Source organism: Boleophthalmus pectinirostris, unplaced genomic scaffold (genome assembly GCF_026225935.1).
Source record: "Boleophthalmus pectinirostris isolate CB_2022bp ecotype Guang Dong unplaced genomic scaffold, ASM2622593v1 HiC_scaffold_19, whole genome shotgun sequence".
NCBI lineage: Eukaryota > Metazoa > Chordata > Actinopteri > Gobiiformes > Gobiidae > Boleophthalmus > Boleophthalmus pectinirostris.
Genome location: NW_026571140.1, coordinates 11,583,149 through 11,601,067, shown reverse-complemented (window position 1 = coordinate 11,601,067; position 17,919 = coordinate 11,583,149). Strand labels below are relative to the sequence as shown.

The window sequence follows — 17,919 nt, the reverse complement described above, 5'->3', positions numbered from 1 at the left end:
TGTGGACAGGTAGCCCAGCTCATAGTAACAATGTATGTGTTTCTCTATTTTGTGCAATAAAAATATCTATAATTTAATAAATGTGAGATAGATAGGTTCAATGCCATACTGTGGAACATTCGTGGCAAAACAATAACATCAAGACACCGGCAGATGGCAAACCCTCCACTAGGAAAGTTCCATAGCTCCAAAGTTCCAGCTTTTTAATTTTATTTATATGGAAAACTGGAAACTTAATCCAATAACTAGGCACTAGGAGGAAGAAGGAAGGCTAAGATTAGAGGACTGTAAAATTGAAGAAAAAAAAGGTCCAAGCTTGAAATAAAATGCCTTATGTAATGAAAACTTTAAAATTTCAAAAAAAAAAAAAAAAAAAAAAGACTAAAGCTTCTCTGGAATACAGTGTTAGAAAAAAAAATCCAAATCTGTCATGAAAAAAAAAGGGAAAAAAGAAAGAAAAGAATACAAATATTAAAAACATCTGACACTTTTCAAAATGAGATTAGATTTGAATTGTTCATGTTAAAGGTGCACTGTGTAACTTTTATGGTGGAGAGTACTTGCTTGTCTCCATGGAGTTGTTAATTTGTTGCCTGAAATTTTCCACAGTAGGGCATTAAACATCTCCCTTGTATTTGTTCAGGTGTTTTATAGCTCAAAAATACCTTAAAAAACATGAATTCTTACCAGGTGCAACCTTGCTTTTCCATAGATCTAACCATTAACCAGTGTCCATTGTGATTAGAGAGTTTATTTCTCCATAGAGACAAGCAGGTGACAGACCCTTCACCAGAAAAGTTACAAAGTGCACCTTTAAGGAGCAGTCCAAAAGATCAGATCGTCCGTCAAAACGAAAGGATGGCGCGATTCGATGAAGTTTACGAAGGAATGCATTGCCACGTCATCTTTCACTCTGTACTTTTTTTTCATGTACTCACTCTCTCAACCACACAATTATCCCTCTTTTTTATCCATTTGTTCTTCTTTTTGTGTACGTCATCTCTCCATAAACCAAACACGTAATCCTAACTCAATCATTAAGACGTAAAAGTGACCAATACGTTCGGTACAAAGCTACAGCTACCGCAACCCTCGAAAGTTCTTTTTCCTCGATCAAACTCTCTCCGCGGAATACAACTGCAATTCTTAAAAAAATAAATTTAAAAAGACCAAAAAGGGGCCTTCGCTAATTCTCGCCGAGGATAATATTGACAAATTTTAGTCGACGAGAGAGAGCGGAGAAAGTCATGAACGTGCGGAATCAAATGAAAAGAAGAGAGAAAGACAGAACAGAGGAATAAATTGGCCTTTTATATTGTGCGAGCGTGTACAAAAATACTAAGTCTGCATTTATCCGAGACGTGTCAATCATCGGGGCACAGTGACAATTAGCGCATTTGAATGGGGACTTTTATCGTTCGGCAAGCGCCACAGCTCTGACCTACTGTAATACGGAAACACAGAGGCGAAAGGGGGATGATTGTGAACCACTAACACAATGACTGTCTATTTAAGTTTGGTGACACATAGAAAAAAAAAGAAAAAAAAAGCTGATATGACATGGCGGGTGAGGACGGGTGATGGCGGGAAGTGGGGTGACGGGGTGTGGGGGTAGAAGAATGGGTCAAATACGGAGGGATGTTAATTACAAAAAGAAAGTAGTTTACACAAAAGGAGGCCATTGGAATACAAGACCCATAGGTTAGATTAAAGGTGCATTGTGTAACTTTTCAAATGTTTTTCTCCATGGAGACATTATTACTTTGTCTGGTATGTTTCAAAGTATGGCGTCCAAAACAAACCAAGTTACAGGTCAGATCTGGGGAGAGGCGACCTCGCTCACAGTCAGAATGGATGTTTTTCTAGGTATTTTTGAGTTTTAAAACCACATGTAATTGAATAAATATAAATTAAAGCTGTTTAATGTCATATTGTGGAACACTCCAAGCAGAGCAACTGGAAAAAAAACTATATCTAGGTAAGTTAAAAAGACTTAAAATAAGAACATTTGGCTTTATTTGAGTAGATTCAACTTGACAAGTAAACTTATCTACCAATGGAATAAATTTAGTTGTCTTAATTCAAGCAACATTAGATTTTGTTTCTTATTACAAATATTACAAGTACAAAAAGTTGTTGTTTGTCTTATTTCAAGTGTAGCAAGATGTATTTTCATATTTTAAGTACAAAAAGTCTTATTGCACTGGCAGATAATTGTACTTGTCCAAGTGAAATTTACTCAAATCATGATAAAACTTTCATAATTCAAGTAATTTCAACTTGACTAGATTTTTTTTTTTTTTGCAGTACATGTCCATAGAAACAAGCAGGTGATACATGTTCAAACTGGTTGGAAGGAGATTAGATAAGTAGGATTGTAGAAAATAAGGTTAAGTAATAATGATGTTTCAAAAAGTGAAATTTGTTCTTTATACTTGGCCTGGATAGTCTTATTGTGAAGCGAGAGTTTACAAAGCACTTTCAGTACCCTTGTGTTTTAGTGTTTTAGATTTGATCTATATTCAAAACCACTACGTTTTAGCAAAGGTGTATCCAAGTGAAGTCATAAACATTACTCTTGACGGACTCATTTTCATTTAGTGATTTTATTTCTGTCACTTGAGTCCTGAAAAATTAACAAAATTATTCACTGATTGCTGGGGAGTACTGCTACTACTTCACTTTTAACTACTATAATGCGTTAGTTCTACTTTGTGGGTTTATCAAGTATATTCTTGGTATTCTGTATTATGTAATACATTCTAGAAACTCCTTGTAACTTTTTTCGGAGAGAATCCGCCATGTGTTTTGTTTCATTGACACATGTTTGAGTAAGCCTTTATTATTAGTCTGTCTACATCTCCAAAGCTCAAAATGCTCAGCGTGTGGCAAGTGGCAGTTTTGCTTTTACTTTTCACCTGTAGTTCAGGAGCGATTTACAATTCCAGGACTGAAATTATCCAAATGATTCTAGTGATGATCATTCTAGTATGGAGTTTAAAAACACAGTGCAGCACTTCTTGTATTAACACATGACATCACAAGGTGGAATAGAGTGTTTTCAGTATGAGAGAAGAACACAGTATAGTAAATATGCAGGGTGTGTGTGTTAAAGTTGCATTGCGGAATTTTTTTCTAGGGTCCATCACCTGCTTGTCTCCATGGAGATATTACTGCTTTGTCTAGAATATATACAATATAGTTTAAACCTATCCAGATTGTATCTATTAAAATTCAAATGTTATAGATGTTTTATTATTTATTATTATTGTTTTTTTTATCATTTAGATTTTTTATTTAAATTAAAATGTCATAGAGTTGTAGTATTATTTATTATTATTGTATTATAATTTTTATTATTATTTAGATTTTTTTTTAATAGATAGATTTTATCACAGATTAAAATTCTATCTATCATAGATTAAATCTATATATCTCAAGGGAGACCACTATAGGATACATTACAAGTCAGATCTGTGGAGAGGCAAGCCTACTTACAGAGAGAATGATTGTATTTTTGAGCAATAGAAGCACCCGCAATGAATAAATGCTAGATAGATGTGTTTAATGTTATACCATGGAACATTCTAAACAAAGCAATAACATCTCCATGGAGACAAGCAGGCGACACACCTTTCACCAGAAAAATTGCGCAATGCACCTTTAAAAATGTGTGAATGAAACAAAACACAACTCCATGTATGTTTGTGATGAGAAAACAACATTCTAACATACTGTAGATCGGAAAATAGCGTAATACGGGCGCTTTAACACACTCGTGCTCGTCTCTGTAACCTGTTGACTGAGTGCGTGAGTTGTTAATAGCAGCTCGCATCAGGTCTGTCACCCTGCATTTTGTGGATCTCGTTTGGCTCCACTTTATTTCTTAATGACACAGTAATTACAAGTGTAACAGTTTGTCCGCATGTGTAATTACGCCCCCATTGTAACGACGCAATTAGATGAATATCCTTTATAACCTTAGGCGCCAAGTCGGCAAATCCAATTTCAATTTGTATGGAGTGAGCATTTTGCCTGCTTGTTTGAGCCGCCGTAAAGACTCAAGGATATACAGGCTAATCCCCGCCATGTTAAACGCTCTTCCTCTTCCTTCGCTTCTTTTTTTTTTTTCCTCATCTTCTTTAAATAAATGTAGACACGAGGGAGAGGGAGAGAAAGGGAAAGCCAGAGGGAGAGCCTTTTAAACCAGGAGCACAGGAGGTACGAGTGGGTTTAAGCTGACTAGTCTACAGTACGCTGCTTTAGGCCTTACAGCAAAAGCGCCTTTTACACAATTAGTAACATTTGTACATGTGCGCGGTGACTAGAGGGGCGTGACTGCTGCCAAATGATCACTTAAGCTATTTGAAATGTCATATTTGCCTTGTTTTCATCGATGCATATGTAAATTTACGACACTGTAATGAGCTGCCATGTAAATAACGTCTATAGTTTACTGTACGTACATTTGATTGCGCTGCATGAGCTGTCTTAAGGCTAAAACAAATCAGCTTCTTACTGTATTTTGGAATGAATGTCTCTCTCAAATCGTCACCCCATTTCACGCTTGCATATATTTGTCTGGCCCAGTAAAGCTTTAAAGACAAAAATGTAAAAAACACAATTTAGAAGTGTATTTTAAGGGCCTTGGTGTAAACTTTTAAAGAAAAAAAAAAAAAAACAAAAAAAACTTTGAAGCATGTTTTAAAGCCTTGGTGTAAGCTTTTAAAGACAAAAATGTAAAAAACACAACTTCGAAGTGTATTTTAAAGCCTTGGTGTAAACTTTTAAAGAAAAAATGTAAAAAACACAACTTCGAAGTATTTTTTAAGGCCTTGGGGTAAGCTTTTAAAGACAAAAATGAAAAAAACACAATTCAAACAAAATTCTTACTTCATTTGGTTGCTTAAAAGGCACTTTTAACGCTATTTTCTGATCTGTTATAATGCCTTTTCCTCGTCACAAACATATCTGAAGTTGTGTTTTGTTTCATTCACACATGTACAACTTCTTCTCTCAGATTAAAAAAACTTCGTTCCACCTTGTGATGTCATGCGGTAAAACAAAAAGTGCTTCAAACTCCATGCACCTTCACTAATCCCTTGTACGATTTCAGACTTGGGATTGCCGATCGAAGCTGAATAAAAAGCTAAAAGTTAGCTGTTATTTTGAAAACTACCACGTCGTGACATCACAAAGTCGAACAGAGCATTATAATTTTTTTAGATGTAGACAGACTAATAATAAAGTGTTACTCAGATATGTGTGAATGAACCAAAACACAACTCCAGCAATGTTTTGTGGAGGTAACAGCATTCTAATTTGGCTTAAAGCTCCAATGAATCAGTTTTGTGTTATACAAGACCTTTAAAATATTATACTAGTCATTTGTGTTCACCTTTTAAGATAAATTATAACAATTTTTATTCAGCGTCTGTGCCAGAATCTGACCAGGAACATCAAATGCAGCATACTTCTTGTAATCGAATGTGTACAATGACTCCATTTACCCTAATCATAACTGTAACACGTAAGAGTAGCAGGTTGATACAAGGATAGCAAACAAAAAGACAGATGACGGCGCGCATAAACGTAATTATCTCTTTGTTTTCGCTCAAATAAAGAATAAAGAACATGCTCAAGGTTAGCCGCCGTGCTACGCTATAATAAGAAAGGTCTGTGGAGGACATTGCTGACACAGGGCTGCCTATTTTCCTCCCATCTCCCTTTTCTTGTATCTTTCTCTCTTTTTTTTTTTTTTTTTTTTTCTTTTTTCACTCATTGCTTTTAAACAAGTGCGCTCTCAAAGACAAAAGCGGCGGAGTTGACCTTCTTTCACAGTTGAGATGTTATTGTTGATTACTATAATTTAAGTTTAACTCAGAATCGCCGTGGGTAGGTGGCATGGCAGCCGCTGTAGCAGGTGCACGCGTACACACACGGTGATGGGATTGTTATATTTTTCGGCGAGAGATTGTGAGAAAGTGAAAGAAAAAGAAAGAGAAAGAAAGAGAGAGAGAGAGAGAGAGAGAGAGAGAGAGAGAGAGAGAGAGAGAGAGAGAGAGAGAGAGAGAGAGAGAAAGAGAAGTTGAGATAATACGATAAAACAGTACAGTAGCCACATCCTGTAAGTTAGAAGGCACGAATACTGTAAAAAAGTTATACACTGCAAAATTTTGAGATCTAAAATCACTTGAATTCAGAATTTCAGTGCTGATTTGAGAAATTTTGACCTGATGAGTTTATAAATGCAGATTTTTAGATTTCCAAAAAAGTGCTTCTGGATAATTTCAATTTAATATGTTTTGGGTTTTTTTTTAAGTTGCTACAAGAATGTCCTCTACAAACAACAAATTCTCATCAAATGTATATATATATATTTTTTTGTATTAGTTTAACACTTATATCATATTGTAATTTAAATAAAATTCTGATTTGACAACTGAAATCACAAATACTACAAATACGTAATACTTTCTTTCAATAATAGTGCATTCAAACACATTATACTGTAAATACCTATTAAATGTGCTTTGTGTAACTGACAAAGAGCATTTCAAATACTTTTCTTGATGGGGATGTCATTGCTTTGTCTGGAATGTTTCACAGTATGGCATTAATCTATCTTCTGTCTTCATGGAGACCAAGTCAGACCAAGTTACAGGTCAGATCTGTGGCAAGATAATCCCACTCACAGTCATAATACGAGTTTTTCTGGGTATTTTTGAGCTATAAAACCACCTATAACTGACTAAATGTAACGTACAACTGTTTAATGTCATACTCTGGAACATTCCAAGGAAAGCAATGACATATCCTTAACCACCCTGACCAAAAATGTACATAGTGTAGCTTTAAATGTGATAAAACAAAGAAAACTACAGTTAAAAAACATGACTAATATTCAGAATTTTAAAGCGTTTTAGGTAGTTTTTTTCGTTTTTCCGTGTAAAAAAAAACGATACGTATTACATGTGCGCACAACAAACTCGACTAGAACCATGGCACCTAACGCCGCATGATACTCAAACACATTTTTCTCACACATCAAAGCTTTCTAATTTGAGAGTCCCTGAGCCCCGAATGAAAATCACATTGTCTAAGTTGTGAAGAAAAGGCAAGTTCTTTTTTTTTTTTTTTTTTTTTTTCTTTCGGCGCTACTCGATAAAAAAACAGGAAGTAGCAAAAACAAGCATATTGAAGCTCCTTTTCATTTTCATATCTGTTTACTTCTCACTTTTTTTTTTCACTACAACCGCAACAGAGACACTCAAGATGTGTGTGTGCGCGTGCGTGTGCGCGCGTGTGTGTGCGCAGTGTCTAATTATTTGGTGCAATTTGTCAGATCAAAAAGTGGGTTTCAAAAGATTGTTTGTAGGGATTTGGGCAGTTGGTGATAGTGATGAGTTCATGATTTTCAACTGTGTACTAATGTTGATGAGAAACTATAGTAAGATAATATAATTTATAAGTTTTTGTTCAGAGAAGAGGAAGAAGTGCGTTATGGTTTTGCATGAGTCTTGTTTTTCGCTTTAGTTTGCATTTCAAGAACACTTTATTTAGGTCAGTGGAGATTTTCAAATGATGCTCTAAAGGTAACTGCTTATAATGCGAAAAAGATAGGAAATACAGGTTGCTTGTGACCACAGCTGAGGAGGTGAAAACTTCACGGTTCAATGCCTCACACCTCCGGTTAATGCATCTGTCCTTGAGCAAGTGGTTTTGAAAAGCTGCTGTAAGTAAGTATAGCACTGACTTAACAGCTAAAATTTGTTGGATTTTTTTTCTTTTCTTTCTTTTAAAGAAATTCCTTTTCACAAAACTACCAACTGGCATGCAAGTTGTGGTTGTAAGAGGAAATTTTTATTACTAATGTGTACAAAACATAAATTTTAAGTTGAGGGCAAGTATCAAAAATACTAAATAGTAAAATGAGTATCAAAAGTACATACTCACAGGACAGAAATGAACCTTTCCTGAGAAGCTTTAGAATGATTTTGAGAACAAGTATAAGAGTATATAGACTAGTATACGCCTATGGATCACGATGGAACCGACCTGGACCACTGAGAGATTACACAGATATAAGATCACATGGTAATATAAAAGAAAGTAATGTGATTTAATATTGAAAATCACAATAAAGATGATTATTTAGTATTGTGTGTTTTCCTTAGTATCCAAATCGAGCTTGAAATTGTAATATATATATATTTTTTTACATATATAATGCGTAATTTTACGATTTAGTTGACCTGTACACTTTGAAAATCATGTTCAACAACAATCTCTTGTCAAAATCATTACAGAATATTTATATTTTAAATCTGAACTAGCCAATATGAGCTCAGAGGTACGTCCATGTTTATCAAAATGAAAATCAGAACAAACGTTATGAAATTTTGTAGATCTGTTAAAGGGGCGGACATCTGGAACAACTGTACAGAAAACCTAAAACTGTGCAGCACTCTCTTCCATTTTATAAAGAAGTTTAAATGTTTAACTCTGGACAGATACATGAATTATGATACTTAGTTTGTGCTGTAGTACTTTGATGTACTGTTATTGATTTGTTTGTTTCCTCTTGCTGTATTTACGGATATGAAGTGGTGTCGAGATGACGCTCTGATAAAGGAATAAAAGGTAAAGGCATAATAAGCTCAAACTTCGGTTAAATACGACTGTCTGCCTTATCCTCATATTGGTAAGCATTATAATGATCATAATAGTTTACAGGTCTAATGACACAATAATAACAGAATACACCGCCACATCGCCGTTAACTACTGCACTGGCAAAGAGAGAGACGCTAACATTATGAATTACAATTTAGACATGACTCTTTGTTTTATTCAGTGTTGTTGCTTTAATCCTCCTCTCCTCCCTTCAAGACGACGCCTGGGGGAGAGGATTTCACCACTTACAGCTAAATCAAACGTGCCTCATTATACTCCGTTAACATTTGCTTTTTTAAAAACACATCGCTTTTTTTTATTTTTTATTTGTCAACGATTATTTTAACCCGCTTATTTTTCTTTCTTTCCCTTAGCGTTTACTCGGCTGGATGTTAACACAGCACTTCTGAAGTTGCCGAAGCTGTTCTCATCAGATTCAAAGCGCTTAAGTCAAAAGAGACAGACAGACAGACAGAAAGAAAGAGAGAGAGAGAGAGGGAGAAAAGAAGAGAAGGAGAGAGAGAGAAAGTTGCAGCATTAAAATTCAGAAGATAATTACATCCGCTACACCCCCACCCTGTTGAGAAAGTGTTATGTTTAATAGTCTCTATAAAGAAAATAGGTTTTTATCTCGTTCTCATTTTCATTAATTCCTAATTGGGGTGGGGGGTTGTCTGTTATTATTTCTTAGATTAAAATAAACATAGCCCGTCGTATGTTCAAACCCATCACACTACACGAGCACGATAAGGACTTCATGCCTCTGTGGATAAATAAACACTGCTGGAATTAAGTTGCTTACAGCCTTAAGCTAAGCCGCTGATTTATATATTTATATTATTTATATATTATTCCCCTCTCAAAAGACTTAAAAGCACATAGCCGCTTTCGCAAATGAAGTTCGCCGATTTTCGTTTTGACCTGCTTTATATGTATATCTTTAATTAGTGTCTTGTTTAGCTTAAACCGGCTGATTATCGCACAGTCGTGACCTAATTACCGCTCGCGCTTCTTAACGCCGGCGCGGTGCCCTGAGGAGCCAGCGAAAGTTACCTTTAAAAACTTGTGTAATCATTAGCAGCGAGCCTCCCTTAATCCCACTAAACATATACTTATCTAGCCCCAGCCGGCCCACGTTTGCCGGGGAGAGGAAGAGGAGGGAGAGGAGGTAGGGGAGAGGAGGTGGAGGGGGCTGAGCTGTCTCCAACGCATTTATTAAAGGCATTTATTAATCACTTTGCTTAAAATGAGTAGGTCCCTCTGCTCCCAGTCTTTACTCATGTTCCGGGGGGACGTAAGCCGCTAACCTGCAGTGTGGATGCAATGCCAAAGCAGGTATCTGTCTTGCCAGGGCGAGTCCATTTAAGTTAATAAGGCTCAAGAGTAATTGCGGGAGAATTGGAATTTTCATAACCTGCTTCCTGTGTAAAATGCAAGTTCAGGTGAAATACTGTATTTGCAGATTAAACAACTATAGCCCTACTTTTCACAGATAAGTACCAACATTTTTTAAACTGACCAGATCCTGGCAACAAGCAGAAGAAGGCCTGAAAATTCCATCCTTACCGACTTTGAATTAAATGTTAAATTCAATCGCAGCCAGTACTGTCTCCTTTCATTTGGTGACTCAAGATTTTCATGAAATTTAAAAGGGCACGAGTTTATGATACGCTGAAAGTAAGATTGTGTGTTCTTACCTGAAGATGGGGACGAAGGGTGTGGGCTGTCGTCTTGGACACTGCCTGTCTGCGAGTGGGCCCCTCCCATGGCGCTCTCCTCGGTCACGTTGGAGGAGCCTGGGGTGGTGGAGCGGCTGATGGACTGGGACTCTGGATCACTGGCTGATCCGCGGCGCTCGTCCAGGGCCTCCTCCATGCTCCTGCGGTCCTTGCCGTGGATGCGTGAGTGGACGATCATCTGGTGGTAGGTGCGGAAGACCCGGCCACAGTCAGGGCACTCAGAGGGTTTCTCCTTCATGTTGGAAAGACCAAAGTCTAAGTTGGGGCCTCCTAAACCAGTGAGGCCTGCAGGAGCATCTCCAGCACCGTGGTGGGACAGAAGGTCACGGTGACCATCAAAGCCTCTGCCATCTTCCTTCATGGACATCAGAGCTCCACTGCCGAGTTTGGAGCCCTGTAGGGCCTCAGACAGCTTCTGTTTGCTATCAGTAGAACCAATCATGGAGTAGTCTGGTTTGTCTTTAGAATAGGATGTCATAGATCCAGCATTCTCATCCTCCTGCCCAGGGTGCATTTGGTGCGGATGCTGCTCCTTGGGCATGAAAGCTCTGTCCATAGCCATGCCACGAGCCATCAGCTGCCAGGCCTGATAATTGTTGAGAGAATCCATCTCTGCCACCTTTGCAGCAGCCTGAAGACGCTCCATACAGCTGGACTTTAGGGGGGGTACCAGGTTAAGACAACCCAGGAGTGAACGCTTTTCATTCTCATCTAGCCCGTGGCCCATACCTGCTGCCATCGGCCCAAGGAGTTTTCCCAACATCTCTTTTTCCTTCATGGCGATTCCAGCTTTAGCCAACATTTGGTGCTGCTCACTGAGGCCCTGCTTGTCTGGTGAAAGAAACCCTCCTTGGAGACAGGAGATGTAGCGAGAGTAAAGGTTAGCGTGGGCCTCCTGAGCCAGATTGCCCATGCTGTTGACTGCTGCCATGTCTTGTTCATTGGGCTGTGGGGGCTTACTCTTGATGGCAAGCTTGTTCAGATGCACTTTCATATGATTCTTGAGAAACCAGGGTTCCTTGAAACGGCGGCCACAGATCTGACAGCAGTGTTCAAAAGAGTCCTTATGCTTGCGCATGTGGCCCTTCAGGAACCAGGCCTGGCTGAAGACCTGTCCACAAACATCACAGCGGAACTCACTGGCTATCTGCGTTCCACCAGATCCACCTGACCCTCCCCCCTGTGTGGTCTCAGCAGTAATGTGGGCCTTCTCAACATGACTTATCAGGTCCTCTTCATGTGAGGCGGCAAACTCACACAGAGTACATTTGTAGGGCTTGTGAAGTATACGGATGTGGCGGTCCAGTTCTTCTTTCTTCTTAAATTTGCCTTTACAGAAGGTACAGCGGAAACCTGTGGCTGGGTTCAGCTGATCGTCCAAGGCTCCGGTGGGCTTTGGTGAGGAGGAGGGCTGGGACAGGGTCTCTGGAGTGCCCATGCCCGATGGTGGGAGCAGGCCACAGGCTGAGCCAAGTTGTGGCTGATGGGTGGTGCTGTTGTTGAGGCCCAGAAGGGGTGTGGAGGGAGTGGGGATGATACTTCCACTTCCTCTCATCTGTTTGTCTCTGAGAATAGCTCTTTCCTCCAGCTCATGGAGCAGCCTGTTCTCCTCACGCACACGGCCTCGTCCCTTCCCCAGGTTGCCCAGCTTGTGGGTGCGGAGGTGGATTTTCAGATTGCCTTTCTGAGCAGCTCGGTGGTCACAGTATGGGCATTTAAAGGGCTTCTCTCCGGTATGTGTGCGCATATGCAGGGACAAGATGCTGTTAAAGCGGAAGCGCTTGCCACACAGTGGACAGGGATACTTTCTGTTCTTGCGGGCATCATCTTCAATGTCATTCATTTGGGACATTATGCCCAAATTCTGGCCATTCAGGAACTGCTGCAAATCAACTCGACCGTTCAGCCCACTTAAGGCTCCTGCGTCGATGTCTCGGTTGAGCTGATTGGCCAAAAGTGCCATCTGACTGCTGATTGGCTGACTGGCCAGGGCAGTGTGGTGGGTCTTCTCATCCAGAGGCGTGGCTGCCTTCTCCTCAGGGATTGGCTGTGGGCGATGGAGGTTGGGGAAGGCGTGTCCTAGTTGGGCAGTGAGCTGGTGAAGCTTCTGACTGATGGGATAGCGGCCATTTAGAACTGCACTGTTGAGATGGGCTTCTGCATCAGGCACTCCTGATGACACACCAAGGCACAAACTCGAGTCTTCCATCCTGCAACAACAAACACACAACAAAAGCCCAGGGTTAGGTTAATGAAGGCATAGAAGTATGAGTCATGTAAAACTGGATGATGTATAATGTTAACAAAAGTTTCACAAAATGAGGTATTATTTTAGATACAACAATTACTCAGTAAACATGGTGTGCAGTGTATAATTAAGCTACTTGTACCCATCCTATCAGAATTCCTCCAATTACATGCCTTAATGAATGGAAACAGCCACACTGACAGGGACGCCACAGCAATACTACAATTATGATATTAACAATGGCACTTAAACCAAGGGGTTACTCCTGTAAACACTCTTATCTCACTGACATGACACTGTAATGATGCAATACAGTCCTCAAGAGCAAAGCTACAATTTGATGTGAAACCTTAGCTCTAAGTTACACAACCTCATTTATCTTACACCTTTCATTTTATTTTGGGCAGACAAATGCTCATAATGTTAAGTTTCCAAAGTACTTAAAGTCTGACTCTTAAAGATAGATTGGAACAGATGTACCACCATACACTACCACACACAGAGATCCCCAACACAAGTGTATAATGAGCAGAGATTAACATCCGTAAATGTGCTTTCTTTCATATGTGCTTAAATAAAAGAACAACGGCCTTAATACAGTTCCATCTGCTCTCCAGATGGAGAGGTACACTTGTATGTGCACACTTCCTCTGGCTGCTGGCAGGGGTCAAGCCCACAGAAATAATAACCACAGTTCTGCTTTGGTCAACAAAATACTGTATAATATCTCATTAAGCTGATTAGTATGCGGCCTGGCAGCAGTGGCAGCAACAGTGCTATAATGCATGATTATAATGAACAACAAAAATCTATTATAGTAAGGCGATATATAATGCATGTGTAGTAGGTGTGTTCACTTTGAAAAGAAAAGTGCTCACTAAGAGACCCTTAAAAGAGGACTTGATCACACCCACATTAAACACACTGTATATCATTATGTACATGAGGCTGTGAGGGGCATTAAGGGCATGTAAGGACCAGAATATCTCTTGTCCCTCTTCTTACTCCCCCAGCGTTTCTGTGCCGTGGTCCATGTGTCTTATTCATTTGTTTTCACATTCATCTGACATTTCTCTCTCATTTGTCCTCCTCTCCTCGTCAGTGGGAGGTTAGTAGACATAAGGGGTGCCTGTTCTGTAGACCTTGTCCCCTCCAACACACAGTCCATGCCGGATTCTTATCTCTTGGGCATGAATTAGACACTGTAACAGCTTCCACTTCTGTCCAAAGGAATGTGACACTTGTGGGCTGCCCTTTGAAATAGCCACAAGTATTATAAAGCAGTTGAACTGAAAGCATCTCAAATATAATGGCCACGCTATGTTCGGTAACCACAGACTTACTGTATGACATGCCAGGAAAAGCTCAAATTTATGGCTTATCTTGACATCTTATTCTCGTGTGACTTGAATAATTCTTCCCTCATTGGGGTTGAGCTTAATAATAAAAAAGATAAAATAGAGTAGAATACTGTGTGTACATTTATGGTTGGCAAAAAGGATAAAACTTTGTTAGACTGATCCAAGCGACGCACGGTTCTAAATTGTATTTATGTGACACCAGCTCTATCAGCAGCCTGCGTGCCTATATCAGGGCAGACCTGATTTGAATAGGCCCTTTTTTACAGAGGCGGCTGGCTGCCTTTTGGAATAGAAATCTGTGATTTAAACTAGGCTGATGAGCTGTTGCTCATTTAGGGAGATAGCAGCTTGCCCTTTTCTTCAATTTGATTTCTGCCTTTATCTTTAACATATAACAAAGGCAGATAGACAATGGAATACTGTGAAATGAACTGACGAATCCAGTTTGTGTTTTTTATAAACGTATCCTGGCTGACGAGCGTATGCAAATGAGTCACATTAATATGCTCGCCTTGCTCCCGAGTCATTTTATATTTTTTCCCCTGATTAAAAAGGACATTTCTTATGTGACATCCCCCTCTGCTCATATCCACACACACATGCAGGGGAATGAGGGGCTGGTGTACAGAACAACACACACACACGCACACACATACTCAGCCTGTAACAACAGCTCTATAAGAGAATGCCCTCCAAAAGACACAGTGGGTGTGTTTCATCAAACGGCTGCCCACAGAAGGCTTAACAAGTCTATGTGTGCTGTTATACCGTTACACTGCTAATATCCCAGTGTTAGCACTGCACTGCCAAATCATATGTACATACAGTAGACACACAGCTCACATGCACACACTAACTACAGAGCACAATGCATTCTTACCACTGTTTGGAGAAGTCTTTCTGTCTCTGTCTCTGTCTGCCATGCTGCAGTGCTCTTGCACACTTGCACTTGTCTGTGTAGTAGTAGGTATGTGCCGTTATTCAAACCTGTATAACCTTATCATTTCCTGGCATGAACACTCTGCTGTCTCATTAAAAGCATTGGCTCCTCTGATACCTCTAAAACCACAATCACTTCCTTTAGCGTTTTCTCATGAAGCTTCAGCTGTTGCCTTTTTGTTGGTGCTTTAATATTCACTAAAGCTCCACGTGCACCTCAGAAATACTATAATGTGCTTCTCTTAATACATTCTCTTCTCTATTCCCATTCTCTGCGAGCCTCCGCTTAATTATAAGTGGTATCTGTAACACAATGGAAATGTATTTCAGTCCGCATTTGAATGTGCTCGCTTCATTTTGGTCTTATCAATATTAGCATGCATCATAAATGCATAAGGGATTTATATGTGCTGCACTCTAATTGTAACCTTATAAATTATTAAACTATATGAAAGACAGTTTCAATATTAGGGATTGCCACTAATAATAAATTTATAAGGAAAGCTTCTTAAACCCAGTGTACATTTGGCTTGGTAAATTTCCGTGTCACAAAACTTTGCTTTGACATTTTATACAAGAAAGTGAGGAATCGAAAAGCCATTAGTTGGACTTTACTTTGTTATTTTGGCATGTATTGACACCAAACCCATCGACTAATCACAATGCAATAGCTCATTAAGTCCTAATGAACAAATTCATAGCATTAAACAAATCAATCATTATTCACAATGTGCTGAATTCCATCATATTTGCAGCGAATCATTACTGAGATGAAAGACGCCACCGAGGCAGCAGTCTGATATTGGACGGGACAATTTGGATATTTACCATATGTTACATGCACTGAGATTTGAATGCTAAATATTTAGTGATTACACAGGCAGGCAGGGACATCGCGCTCCAATCAAACGCCTCCAGTGTTTTTCAAAGTACAAACAGAGCTTCCTCCGTCATTTCAAAGATCAATTACCTCCGGCTAAAAAAATTTGGGTTTTGTACTTTGGTTGACGGAACAGACTAAGATATGAGTTTTTGCCTGGCTGGTGTTTTGCGTCTATTGCAGGTGGTCTTCGCGAGGCTTCTAATTAATCCAATAAAAAAGCAGCCTTGTTTTGCTTCCCCCTTCACTCCGCGGCTCTTTTGACTTCACTGCATTATTACTTTCTGTAATGAGGCGAAAACACAGTGAACTGCACACGGAAGAATGGAAGACAGTGGCAACAATCCCTGCCAGACTCAATCCGGCTCCATCGCACGCCTAGAGCCTCTTGATCAAAACTCATAACTCTGCGCACTATCAACAAGAAATGAAGCTTCAAGAATGGATTGTGCTATTTTAAAAAGAAGTGGAAATAAAGAGATGTGGCCTGCTGGAAGAATCGCTTGGAGTAAGTTTACAGGTTTATGTTAGCAAACAGAGATGTACTTTTTGGATCAAATATTTCAATAGCTGTGCAAAGTTTTGTCAGAATTGTTAAAGCTACACTATGTAACTTTTTAGACTAAAATAAAAGCTTGTTTCTGTGAAAATGTTCTCATCATCTTTCACAGTATGGTATAAAAAGTATCTCAAGTAAGGCAAAACTTTCTTGTCTGCATTCTGCACTCAAGTAGGAACAGAATGTTAATCCACCAGCTAGGTACTCCCTCCTGACTGATAAACATCTTGGGTTGCGGACACCCATTTCTCCTGGCAGATTGCCCATAAAAAATAAAGATGACTGATAAACATCTTGGGTCCAAGGCTGCTCCATTGTGGACACCCTTTATTCCTTGCAGATTGCCCATAAAAAATAATGATACTGGCTAAAATAAAATAAAAACAGGTACAGTTTGGTGTACATCAGAAATAATAAAACTAAATATATACTGAATATAATGCCATCTTTTACCATATCATTTGGTCTATAGGTCCTCCTTGATCCACCAACATAAGCATTCTTGTACGTTCTACTCGACATTCCACAACTCATTCTATTCTAGTCATTCTCAGATAGTAATTTAAGTAAGTAATTTATTTATTTTCCTATGCATCACTAGCCTGATTCATCAGCCAGTTTAACTTTGTAGAAACCGTCTGACCTCACACCATTACAATTTGTTCGTTCGACGGTAGGTGGGTACTTTTTTCATTTAACCAATCGCTGCTATTTGGTCATAACGTATGTAATGCGCCACTAACAGGGTTAACTGGTATATTAAGCTTTTCCCAAATCCCGTAGAAAGAAGGACAATAACCTCTTTCAAATTGATAAAATTCACTAAACATTCTCTTTGTTCCAGCTTTAAATCCTCGATCTCGGGAATCGTTGCCAACACAGAATGTATGACTTGTCTACATCCATCTCGACCGCTTTGTTTACTCTTGCGCTGTACCACAAAAAGGGACTCAGTCATGGCTTCACAGCTCTTCGCTGATTGGCCGGTGTACGGTCTACAACTTCCAGGGTTCTAGTGTATTCTGATTCCTGACCTAGTCGCTGGAGAGAAATTAAATTGAGCGGAGGCACTAGGTGGCGCCGGCCTGGCTAATGCATCACCGCTGTTCACTGTACTACTCTATCTCCAAATATTAGAATATCATGAAAAAGTTAGTTTCTCTTACTTCAGAAAGTCAAACGAATATACTATATCGACTCATGACAGATACACTGAAATATTTCTTAGATTTTTTATGATTATGGCTAATACATAATGAAAGCTTAAAACATTATTGTAACTTTTTTGAGATGGACTAGTGCATAATAATACATGTCCCTCACATGTAACTACAGATCTTACCTCGAAATTTACAAAGTGAATCTTGTATAACACTGTGAACCAAATTAACGTCCCAGCATGGACCTATTTTGACCAGTGGGCACAGTGATCTGAATCAACAAACCATGCTGCACTTTAAACTATAAACCAGAAGCCGCTCATAAATGGTTGCTTTGTTTTGGACAAATGACGTTCAA

General features: G+C 39.2%; 1 protein-coding gene across 2 annotated transcripts in view; it reads right to left on the bottom strand.

Annotated features, from left to right (window-relative positions):
- znf536 (zinc finger protein 536) overlaps nt 1-17,919 on the bottom strand; it is a 217,606-nt gene that overhangs the window by 143,798 nt on the left and 55,889 nt on the right. The window contains exons 1-2 of one of the 2 annotated variants that reach the window (XM_020927453.2): nt 14,904-15,030; nt 10,373-12,624 (exon numbers count right to left, since the gene is read on the bottom strand). In XM_020927453.2, coding sequence (XP_020783112.1) covers nt 10,373-12,623 — 2,251 coding nt within the window. In that variant the 5' untranslated portion in view covers nt 12,624; nt 14,904-15,030. Of the gene's footprint in view, nt 1-10,372; nt 12,625-14,903; nt 15,031-17,919 lie in introns of those variants that run through there. The other variant, XM_020927455.2, reaches the window with a different exon arrangement.